The sequence below is a fragment of the Empidonax traillii genome, unplaced genomic scaffold (assembly GCF_003031625.1).
Source record: "Empidonax traillii isolate 1590-97213 ecotype Southwest subspecies unplaced genomic scaffold, ASM303162v1 scaffold143:size1492093, whole genome shotgun sequence".
NCBI classification, from domain to species: domain Eukaryota; kingdom Metazoa; phylum Chordata; class Aves; order Passeriformes; family Tyrannidae; genus Empidonax; species Empidonax traillii.
In genome coordinates, this window is record NW_020955336.1 from 1,082,669 (window position 1) to 1,093,945 (window position 11,277).

At 47.8% G+C, this 11,277-nt stretch overlaps 1 protein-coding gene across 1 annotated transcript; it reads right to left on the reverse strand.

The window, feature by feature from the left end:
- Window positions 1-9,070: 9,070 nt before the first annotated feature.
- On the reverse strand, window positions 9,071-10,718 carry LOC114057729 (transcription cofactor HES-6-like). Its single transcript, XM_027884375.1, has 4 exons — window positions 10,625-10,718; window positions 10,447-10,533; window positions 10,290-10,371; window positions 9,071-10,214 (listed from the first exon to the last, which is right to left on the reverse strand). Exons 1-4 carry the CDS (start codon window positions 10,688-10,690, stop codon window positions 9,811-9,813), a joined length of 639 nt encoding a protein of 212 aa, XP_027740176.1. The 5' UTR covers window positions 10,691-10,718; the 3' UTR covers window positions 9,071-9,810.
- Between the last annotated feature and the right edge of the window lie 559 nt (window positions 10,719-11,277).

Here is an 11,277-nt window from a genome sequence, read left to right on the forward strand (position 1 = left end):
AAGACTCAGGGTTGAACTGTGACACCTGGGCTATATATAGAAGGTGACAGTTTGCTGCTCTGGAAACATTTGGGTTGTTGCACTCTGATTTGTGACTGTCATGAAAGAATTGGAGGAAGAGGATAATAACACATTTCCAAAGGGCACTGCCTCTTCTTTGAAATTGTTTAACACTGCCTTTTTAAAAATAGTTTTATCAACTGCAAAACACAATTTAATCTTTCTTTGGGTGAGATGTCGTGGTTCCTTGTCAGAGAGAATTTGAGAAAGAAACAGATGAATGACTCTTGAGTCTTGTGGGTGTTTGGAGCTTTAGAAAGAGTTTAGTTGATTGGAAGTAAGGAGTTGTTAAAATACAGACAGAAAAGGAAGGCCCAGGGTTAAATCTGTGTGCCTCCATAATCTGTGACCATAAAAAATGAGAAAGTTGTTAAAACAGGGAAGGCTGGAATCGCCCTGTGTCTAGACAAAAAAAAAAAAAAAAAAAAAAAAAAAAAAAAAAAAAAAAAAAAAAAAAAAAAAAAAAAAAAAAAAAAAAAAAAAAAAAAAAAAAAAAAAAAAAAAAAAAAAAAAAAAAAAAAAAAAAAAAAAAAAAAAAAAAACTTGAAGAGGAAAAAAACCCTGATGTTTAGAGCTATGTTCACCTGTGCTAAGCTGCATTGTCAGATCAATATAAATCTCAACTCTAAGGTAACATGAGTCAAATCAAAATTATGAATCCAGGCATTTCAGGTTTTTGGTGTTCTTGAAAACCAAACCCAAAAGAAGTATTTGGGCCACTTGAGTCTGCCCATGGCTTTGTTCAGAGCAATTTGTAAAATAACATTGTCTAAGCAGTTTCTTAATATTAAATGTTCTCTAAAAACAGAGCCAGTAATTACAAAGTATGTAAAAAATTATACTCTTTTGTTTCAGGGGAAGGACGGGGAAGTGGAAGCCCTTCCGCTTTTGAAGGTGCCTGTGTTTTATTTCGTGCTGCTCCAGCGCCATGGTTACAAGCAACACAGAAAACAAACCAGTGGCACCAGGTAGGCTCTCTCCCTGTTTTCCAGCAGTCCCAATTTCCCTGCCCATTAGTGAGATTCTGATAGAAAATGGAGCAAAGTTGAAGGCTTATGTGTTTCAGCAACAGAGAGGACCAGATGTCAAAATCTTCTAATTTGGGCCAGAAAGACAAATCCTCCCCATTACACTGTAGGATTCTGCTACATTTATATGTGGAATGTATTGTAAGCAACAGTTTTATTTTGATTTCCTGCCAACAAGAAATGAAGGAAAGGTGAAGACAACACACTTAGCATGAGACTTCCCTACAAACTTTCCCAGAAGTGGTGGAACAGACTGGGATTGATGACTAAAGCCCTTCTTGCTTGGGCAGCCATTGTTGTTCCCTTGTCTCAAGAACCTCCTCTTGTCTCAAGAGGATTCCATGTGCTGAATGTCTGTGCAGTGTTTGTGCTGTATTGGAAAAGGAGCTAACAGAAGGATTGCCAGACCAAAGAGCCCACCTGTTTGTACATACAAGATCTGAAAGTACTTGGTGTGGCATTTCATGTATTCCAGGAGAGAGGTAATACCTGAGGATTCCCTTGGTCTTGCCAGCACTGCAGGGATCCATTTTCCCAGAGCAGGCAGTAGGTATGTAAGTACACTGCTCGGGAGGAGAAAGGGAAGAACAAAGAACCCACAACCAAACCAACGACTGAATGCATGTGACCTTTTTTCTTTCCTGATCTGCTGTTTTACATGACACAGATTATGTTTGTTTGCATATTTCCCTTCCCATCTGGCCTGTGTCATCTGCATCTTTTAATTTTACAAGCGTGTATGTGGCTGAGTCAGAGTGGTCATTGCCAGGCTGGCCAAGGAGAACTCTTCCTTGAGGCGCTCAGCGTTGGATGGGACTCACAAAACCTGTTTGGGTGACCAGCTAGAGCAAGAAGATAGAACATATGCATCTATCACTCCTACAGGTACATCAACACTTGCTCTTTGTGTAAGACCTTAGTGTTTCACCCAATACCTGAGTCTCATAATATTTTAGTCATAGGAGACCTCAGAACATGAGATCTGAAGAGGTTCTTTTCAGCTACATTGGCCAGTTAGGCAGGAAAACTCCTACCCTGAGAGATCTGTGACCAGTTCTTCATTAATGTAACTTGGAGTTAAATCCAAACTGCATGAATAGAGAATGGATGGAGGAGTGTCTGGCAGCAGGCTCCGTCCTAGGAAGTGGAGAAGCTTTTGGTTGCTGTGAGTGTCCTTACCTGAATTTCATGTATGATACAAATAAAGTGCAAGAAAACATTGGCTACATTCAACAGCAGTCACTTCTGCAACTTGCTGCTAGAGCTAGAGCCTGGATTTTAGGGAAGTCTTGACAGTTCTGAGAGGTGAGTGAATGCTCTGGCCTTATAGATTCACTCTCCCTTGTAGTCTAAATTAGAGTTCTTTACTGTAGTCTTCTCCCCTTTTTCCTCTGGCAAATAAGAAAGGTTTTTCATCAGCTCCTTCACAGTATTTATCCCTTTGCCTCTGTGCAATGAAATGATTGAATATAACAGCTGTGAATTGTTGTGCGACTATAAATCCACAAAAGACCGAGTGAAGTTGTTGGCAAATTCTATTTTTATTGCTTTTCCCTCTCAAAACCCCCCGAGGTAATACTTCTCCCTTCTTTGTGATGTCTTGCTAGAACTATACAAGAGCAAACTGTTATTGGCTGTCATTATAACATCAGCGTAATATTTTTTTGTATCTTTTAAAAAACATAAATAAATCCCAGGGTGTTAAAGCAATCAGACAGATATTCCTGCTTATCATCCCTGAAAAGGAGCCAACAGACCTTCTAGCAAAAAGCTGAGAGGAAAGAAACTGGTTGGTGTTTTTTGTTTGCTTTTTCTTTAAAAGAAAGGGTTCAGGGAGTAAATTATGGTTTCAGGAACAGAGTGGTGTGTCTGGGAAGGAACAGGGGTGGGAACAGACTCCTGAGTAAGCACAGGGCATCAGGGACTTGGGTTTTTTGCATTGTGTTTTGAAGACTCCCTTTGTCACCGCGAGTTTTCTCGCCTTGGAGCGACAGCACTCTGGTTCAGCATTGGCTGAAAGGATGTGAATCATTTTTCCTGCTTCCTGCAGCAATTGAAAGTGCAGCCTGTCCCACTGTTCCTGAGTCACCCTGGCTGGCTGTGCTCTGTGACAGCCAGTGTAGTCACTGCTCTGTGGCCAAGTGCTGCTGATAGCAGCTGTGCAGACCTGCTGGGGTCCCTGCTGGGGTCCCTGCTGGGGTCCCTGCTGGGGTCCCTGCTGGGGTCCCTGCTGGGGTCCCTGCTGGGGTCCCTGCTGGGGTCCCTGCTGGGGTCCCTGCTGGGGTCCCTGCTGTCCACACCACAGTGCTGCTCTGGGCAGCTGCTTCTCTGCACCTGCTCAGGGCACGAGAGGTGTGATGTGGGAGCACTTATGCCCTTTGGGACTTATAACCTTCTTTTTGAGACCAGGCACATTCAGGAGCTTTCCAAATTATGTGTCACTTTCTATAAGCTTTCTGGGACAGCCTGGGCTCTCTATATGGGTATCCTGAGGCTCCTGAGGAGCAGGTTGCTGTCATGGACTTCTCTGAGAACCTGTGTTGGCATATTAAGAAACTGCAGTCCAGTGGAGGGGTTGATGAGTTAGAGGCTTGCAACTGCTGGGAGAGTAGCAGCTATGCAGTAGAGATTTGCTCCAGAATTCTAGAATTTGGTAAGAAGCTGTGTGCTCCCTCTGCCTGGATGAGGGGATTCAATAACACACTTTTTCTGACCACTTAATCCGCTCCTGTGAAGGGTAGAAGGAACCTGTATGAGGCTCAGGTATGTTTAATGCAGTGTCAAACTCCTGGTACTCTGCAGGCATTTGCTGAGGATCTGTTGAGCAGGAAAGGAGTCAGAGTGTGTTTTGGAAAGCAGCAATGTGTAGGTAGATATTACCGTGTTGGGGGGCAGACGTGAGTACTGAAGCCACTCTTGTTTTATGAAGGCTGACCGTGAGCAGCAAGTAACATTTGCAGGCCCAAAGGAGGCAAATTTGCTTGAAACTTGTGTGATTCAGGCCTTGGTGAGACCTGTGGATGCTGTGAACATCCTCTCCCTGTTGGTGGAAAAGTTTGATGGGGCTGATGATGGAGTGATGTGTCTCTTCTGGGCTTTTCCCCCCCTGCTCAACCTGTGGAGCATTGATTACAAAAGCCATTGCATGCAGACTGTAGAAGGGGTTTTATTGTGACTTTGCTCAGCACAGGTTGGTTCCCATGAGCTGAGTTTAGGCTAGGAAGAAAGGAAGAAGTTTTACTAATGTGTCTCAGTCATGGATGGTCCAAAGCCCAAAATACAGCCAGGCGTCCACAGGGGCCACCAGAAGCTGAAACCCATTTAGAAACTCCAGAGTGGACATGCAGGCTCTGGGTGATGCCCAGGAGTTTCTCTTTCCACTCAGTGGGCAGAGACACATCATTTTAAGGATGCTTTAACGTAAGCCTCTTTGGTGGTGATTTTAAATTAGGCTGCTTTGCTTTGTTCTTCAGTGGTGTAGGAGCTTTGCAGAGTTCAGCTGAGGGTGACTGAATCTGCAGAATTCCTGAAGCAATCTGCGAGCACGTTTGAATATGCTTTGGGTCTGTGCTTTCTCAGATGCAGAGAAAACTACTCTCCATGCTTTCAACTTGTATTTTAGTTGGAGACCAATGCAAAAACTAAAGATCCACAAATTAAGTTAATTTTACATTTAAGAAATGTAAGGCCGGAAGGGATCAGTTAATATAATTGCTTGTATGTTGTTGTTTTACTAAGTGGTTTTTGTTTGTAACCAAAGCAACTTGTATTTGCTTCTGGGAATATATTGTGTCTCACTTGACATTAAGAGAAAGAAATTCATTACTTCTTCCAGTGTTTAATTTCAATCCTTTTCCTTCTCATTCCAAACTACTTGGACTCACTATCTAGGTCTTGGCATTTAAGGCTCTACTTTATTGGATTAAAATACTTTTTGAAGCCGTGATTTCCTCGGCTCTCAAGTGAGCTGTATAACATATGTGTAATACAACATAGGCAGTATAACTAATCAAATCACCCACATTCATCATCTTCTTTAACTAAATTAACTCAAAGTCTTGTGCTGTAAGGTGTATTTTCATGTTTGAATGTTTTCCGGACCAGCTTGGGGTTTTTTTTTTAAACCTTCTTAAAATTCAGTGCAACAAATTGTACTTGCTGAAAACTGTAATTTTGTATAAGGAGCTAAAATCCCATGGAAGGAGAGAGATTAATTTTTTTCTCCTGTGCTTTTTCTTTAGCTTAGCTCATGCAGAAGCCATAGAGGCCTAAAGTGTACAATTTAGTGACACTATCCATACAGATAAGTGTGGACTCAGGAATTTGCCATAAGAGGAGCATAATGGCAACTTGGAACCAGGCACCTCATGCAAGAAGATGAAAATATGTCTTAGGAAGCAGAGGAAAGGTAGGCTTCTGGTTAAGGCAGCTGGATTAGGGGACTGTTTGGATCCTATATTTTTCCATGCTCTTCCTGCATGACCTTGTTGAAACCATTTTGTTCTTTTGTGGAGCAGGGTGATTTTCTCCTCCCTGGCCCTATCCATACTGGCTTCTGTGTTTCTGTGGTCCAAGTGAGGATGGTCCAAGCCATGGCTGATGGGACAGACTTGGCAGGAGATGTGTTGTTTGGCCCAATTGTTTTCATCTCCAGAGAAAAGAGCAAGTGGCTTGGGCAAAGGTCTTGGCATGTTCCAGCAGCTGAACAGCAGCTCTGTAAGCACACCCTGTGTGTCTGCAGGGTGGAGGAGCAGTTAGGGCTGGAGAGCTGCTGCTGTGGGAGTGTGTCCATAGAGCTGTGCTTGGAGATGGGCTCAAAACCTGGGAAATCCTGAAACTGGGCTCCAACAGATGGAATGGATGGCCCCTTGGGGATGTTATCTATGGAGAGTTTACCATAACATGGCAAGGCTCTGGATGCTGGGATTAACCAACACTTCTCACAGGAGTAAATCCTCCATTTTTTGTGACTTGTTTCGATAGCATTCTGCTCATGGCAGCATCTTGGATGGTAAGAAATGTCAACTGTCTGTGTTACAGACAGGAACCAACTCTCTGCTTAGCAGAGATTTTCCATATGATGTCTGTGCATCCCCTAACCCTGCTGCTGAGGGCTGGACTGAGCTTTTATTCATCTGTCCTTTTAAATGGAATAGAGACTCAAGCATTTATTTATTTCAAGAGGGGAAACTGTAGAGAGCTGAATGATACTTGCTAGTGGGAGATGAAAGAAGATGTAAGTTGATTTGGACAACGTAAAAGCTCGATCTGGCCTGAGGCTCTGACAAAAGACCTGGTATTTGTTGCCAAGAGGTTGGGAGGAGGTTTGAGCCATAACTCCCCACAGCTGACCTGGTCTAACAAGGAGCAGTTTTCCCCTGCAACAGGTGTGAGTGACTGACATGCAAAGAGAGGGGAAAATGAGCCCTTCTTTCTATTATTCTTCAGCTGCATATCAAACGAGAGGAGTCCTGTTAGTGCGCTGCCCCTCTCTCCTTTGACAAGGCAGTGCACTGTCAGATCAGGTTGTTTGTATTACTTTAGAATGGAAAAGAATAAAGGCAGTTTCTATAAAGAAGGACTTGAAAAGGCTTCATAGGTTTTTCATCAGAGCTGCTGGAAACCTTCCTTCCCCCACCGTCCCTTCCCCAGTCCCAGCCCTGAAATGCTCACTTCTTTCTGCCTTTGTCAAGGAAGTGTCAGATTTGACACCTTTGCAGTAAGGTACAGAGATGCAAATGGAGAAATCCAGCAACACCTAATCAGAGGATGTAAACTCTCTGTGAACCTAATTTGTGGATTAAAAAAAAAAAAAAAAAAAAAAAAAAAAAAAAAAAAAAAAAAAAAAAAAAAAAAAAAAAAAAACAAAAAAAAAAAAAACACCATTTTGCTAATAACACATTTCTGAAATGCTTTTGACACTTTTGAAAAACTCTTAGTAGTACTGCTTTGACCTGGCTTTTTCTTTTCAGCTAGTACAGGACTGGTAAGTGCTCAGGGGATAGACCTGTAATCCCTGTGCTCTTCCTAACCATCCTGGCTGTGGGAGAGCAGCTGTCTGGGTGGCCTCACCTCTGCCTGTTTCTTGCTGCAGGAGCAGGGATGGTGTGTGCCCTGGTCTGCAGTTGCTGTGGCAGATGTGCAGGGAGCTGTGTGGGCCACCAGCCCAGGAGGGTACCCCAGGTGTGAAAAGTGCAGTATATGCAGAATGGGAAGAGGCAGATGGGGAAGGCCAGCTTTGGCTCCCATTCTGCAGTGCCAATCCAGGAAAAGTTAAGCAACACATCCACGGTGCTGCTTAGAGCTGGCTTTGCTGCCCCTGCCCCCATCCACTGCCCAACCAAGGCTGGCACTTCTCTGTGGACTCTGGGCTGTGTTTCTGTCACTAAAGTGTCAGGATTTGCACTTGCTTTCAACAGGAGTGTTACAGAGAGCTCTAACCCGAAGGTCTTTCATGAGAAGGAAATGAAGCTGCCTCTGGTGTTCCCGCAGCAGCAGAGGGGCTGGAGTGGCTGCCCCAGCCCAGGATCATCCCTGGATGTCACAGCCAAGGTCAGTGAGCTCACGCAGGTGTCTGTAGTGCTGCTGTGTATGAGGGTGTCGGCCACAGGCTGGGCTGAGGCTCTTGTGGCTTCACCTCCCTCTTGAGAGCACCCTCCCAGAAAGGGCCTTCTCCAGCTGTTACAGGTAAGGGGCTCTTGCTGAGTGCAGCAGGGTGACAATGCACAGTGACATGCGCTGTGTGCACCGCCCTTGGTGGCACAGCAAGGTATTGTCACCTGGGCTAACTGTGGAGTGTAAAAGTATCAAACAAGGTGTGATACCTGGCGTAACAGCTTCATATAAATAAACCCTGACTTGTGCTGGGCCTAGAGAGGTACAGCCTCAGTCCAAGAGGTCATCTTGTGTGTAGGGTGTTACTCTCAGTGCAAGTGTCCCAGGTTCCTCTTTCATTTGCACTTCAAAACACTGACCTGCCTCCCCCTCCCTAAAACAGAAAGGTCACTACAGAAGCTCTCACCTCCCCTTGCTCAGCTGGTTTTTGCCCCTCTCCCCCCAGTTCAAAAGGGAATTTAGCACAAAAGGGGATGAGAAGAACCAAACAAATTTGATGGCCATCTTTGAATAAGAACACCCACCTCAGGTAAAGAAAACTACAAAGGAAAGGTCTTACCAGTATCCTAATTTCCATTTTTATTATTCCATAGGGTTCTTAGCAAAAACAAGTTACATATCTAGTCCCTTGGTAGTTAGGTTGCTTCCTTTCTTGCTTGTTCTGTGTTTGAGAACTTCCATGTATTAAGATACTTCACAGTCCTTTTTGTTTCTCTTTACAATGGCAGCTCTCTGAAAGGTATTTCCACAGCATAAATAACCTGGCATCTCCCCAGAGCAGGAATAGGGAGGGGTCAAAGCTCATACACAAGAATGCTGAGGGTCCCCCCCCCACGCCCCCTAGAAACATTAATTGTAAAGAATACTTTTCAAATCCATTGCACTATTTAACTTTGCATTTGAGGAAAAAAAAAAATGGCTCTAACCAACCAACCAACAACAAAAAAAAAAAAAGCCACAAAACCCCACCCCCCCTCTGTGAAGTTATGCCCCAGGACAGGATTTGCCTAGCACTTCTGAAGTTAGGGCTGTACGTGTATGAGCAGCACCTTCAGATGGCAGATCCAGTATAGTAGGTTTGAGAATGGCATCCAGACCAACCAGCCTCGAAATCTGTGGCCTAAGACCAACCTTAGCCAGGATGACCTTGCTCCCTGCAATAGCTTAAGTGTCTTGTAGTATTAAACAAAAGAAACATTTGAATTCCACTACTTAACAATGCTTAGCGCAAGAATTAAGTGCTTAATTACCAGCATTGTTTCCATGATATACACATACTGTTGATATTAGTTAACAATAGGGAAATGTATTTTTAATTTTTTTTAAATGAGTTAGAAGTGCATCATATTCCACAATACATTCCACAGTGTGAATTCAGTTATTTTTTTTATTAAAGATTAAAAATAAAAAACATTTGACATCCTAATATACATAAAGTCACAATAAACTCAAATGTGCTAAAAGCAAAATGTGCATAAAGACACTCGGTTCTAAAAGGCACCCTGCCACCAGTATCTTTTAAATGTTTGTCTAATTCCACCAGGTTTCTAGTTTTCTCCCCCTTCACTGAAGGTGAGACTAGACTGCTACTGCGTACAGATGCTAACAAGACCAACCCCTTTCAGGGGTCTGCACTATCACTAAAACACTTAAAACCGTGCATGCAGACTTAGCTCGAGCTTCTCATGGAGTTAACCATCACGATTTAAAATGCACAAGGGCTTTTCCTTAAAAGAAAAAGGTAGTGGTATTCGGGCCACTTATAAGGGCCAAGAAAGAAAGAGAGAGGGTTATAAAATAACTGCTGTGTATCCAGAGAGCTTTGCTACTACAACCCAACTCCCTCCCCCTCCCCCCTTCCCAACCTCTCATAAAAACAAACCCCTGAAGTTACAAAATGCCACACACAGAGATGAAATGTTAACGCGTTCGCTATTAGCCTGTCAGGGTGTGACAGCGTCAGAGTGCCACTGATGCAGTCCCGGAGAGTGTGCACACACTCCCCTCACACGCTCACATACACACACGTGTGCTGACGGTGCCCGCGCTGCCGTGGGGCCCCTGGCTCTCCCGCATAGGTAGGTCTGCGTTGTCTCCCGCTCCTCCCTTACCAGGGTCTCCACATGGATGTGGGCAGGCCGGGCGAGGGCAGCTCTCGCGTCTGCGACGCGTCCAGTCCGTCCGTGCGGGTCTGGCCCGGCTCGGCCTCCGCCTCGTCCGAGTCGGAGCAGGTCTCTTCGCTGGGGGACGGCGAGGGCGCCGGGGCGGACAGGGCCAGGGGGGCCCCGGCAGGCAGGGCCAGCAGCGCGGCATCCCCCAGAACGTCCGTGAGCGAGTCCGGGCAGCCGCCCTCGCTGAGGGGCATGGACTCCAGCAGGTGGTTGAGCAGCTCGGCGGCCGTGGTGGCGTCGATGCCGGGGCAGCTGGAGACGAAGGTGTGCACCTCGTGCATGCACTGGATGTACCCGGCAGCGAAGCGCTCGCTGGCCTCGAGGAGCCGCCGCCCGCCGCCTGGGACACAGAGGGGTGCGGGTGAGGCGCGGGCCGGGCCAGGCGCCCCCCGCCGCCCACCGGGCCCGCACTCACCGCGGGCGCGGCGCTCCAGCACGGCCCGCACCCGCCGCACCGTCCGCTCCAGCACCTCCGCGTTCTCCAGCTTCGCCTGAAACTGACCCAGAGCGGCCCGGCCATCAGCGCGGCCCCGGGCCCCGCCGGCCCCAGCCCCGCCGCGCCGCCGCCTCACCTCGCTGTCGGCCAGCAGCAGCCGCAGCTCCCGCAGGCTCTCGTTGATCCGCGCGCGGCGCTTCTTCTCCACCAGCGGCTTCCTCGTCTGCGGGGACAACAGCGCCATCAGCCCCCCCGCACCGCCCGGCCCGGCCCAGCCCAGCCCCGCCCCGCTCGCCGCGGCCCCCGCCGCTCACCCTGCGGTCGTTGCGGGGCTCGGCGCAGCCCCGGCCCCGCAGCGAAGGGTCCGTGCCCGGCGCCATGGCGGCCCCTCAGCCCCACGCCCGCCCCGCGCCGCCCGCCTTATATACCCCGCCATTTGCATGTCAATGAGCCCATTGGCCGCGCCGCGCGGGCCGCGCCGCGCGTGGGCCGAACGGGCCAATGGGCACCGCGCGCTTTGTCTGCGCCGGGGCGGGGCCGCGCGGCCGCCGGCGCTGAGGGACCGGGAATGGGAGCGGGACCGGGAATGGGATCGAGACTGGGGCTTGACACCACCCGGGAACTCTCGGTCCGGGCTGTGGGAAGGGGACGTGCCCCTGCCTGCAGTGTGCGGTTCCCCGAAGCAGCGGGTCGTGTCAGTCCAACCCTGCAGTGAACCCCCAAACACCCAACGCTCGCTGCGGGTTCAGAGCATCGGGACACGCGTGACTGCGGTTCCTCGGGGGGCCGTCGGTGCCCCTCGCTGCCGACAGGGACCGACCTGGGCATGAAAGAGCCAGTCTGAGCTCTGAGCGGGAACCAGCGGGACTGAACAGGCACAGCTGGCCGGGGGCCAAGTCTTCCTTGTCCTGCCCCATCCCGGTGGATAGGGAAGCTCTGGAAGCCGGGGTTTGGGTGCTTGCCCGTT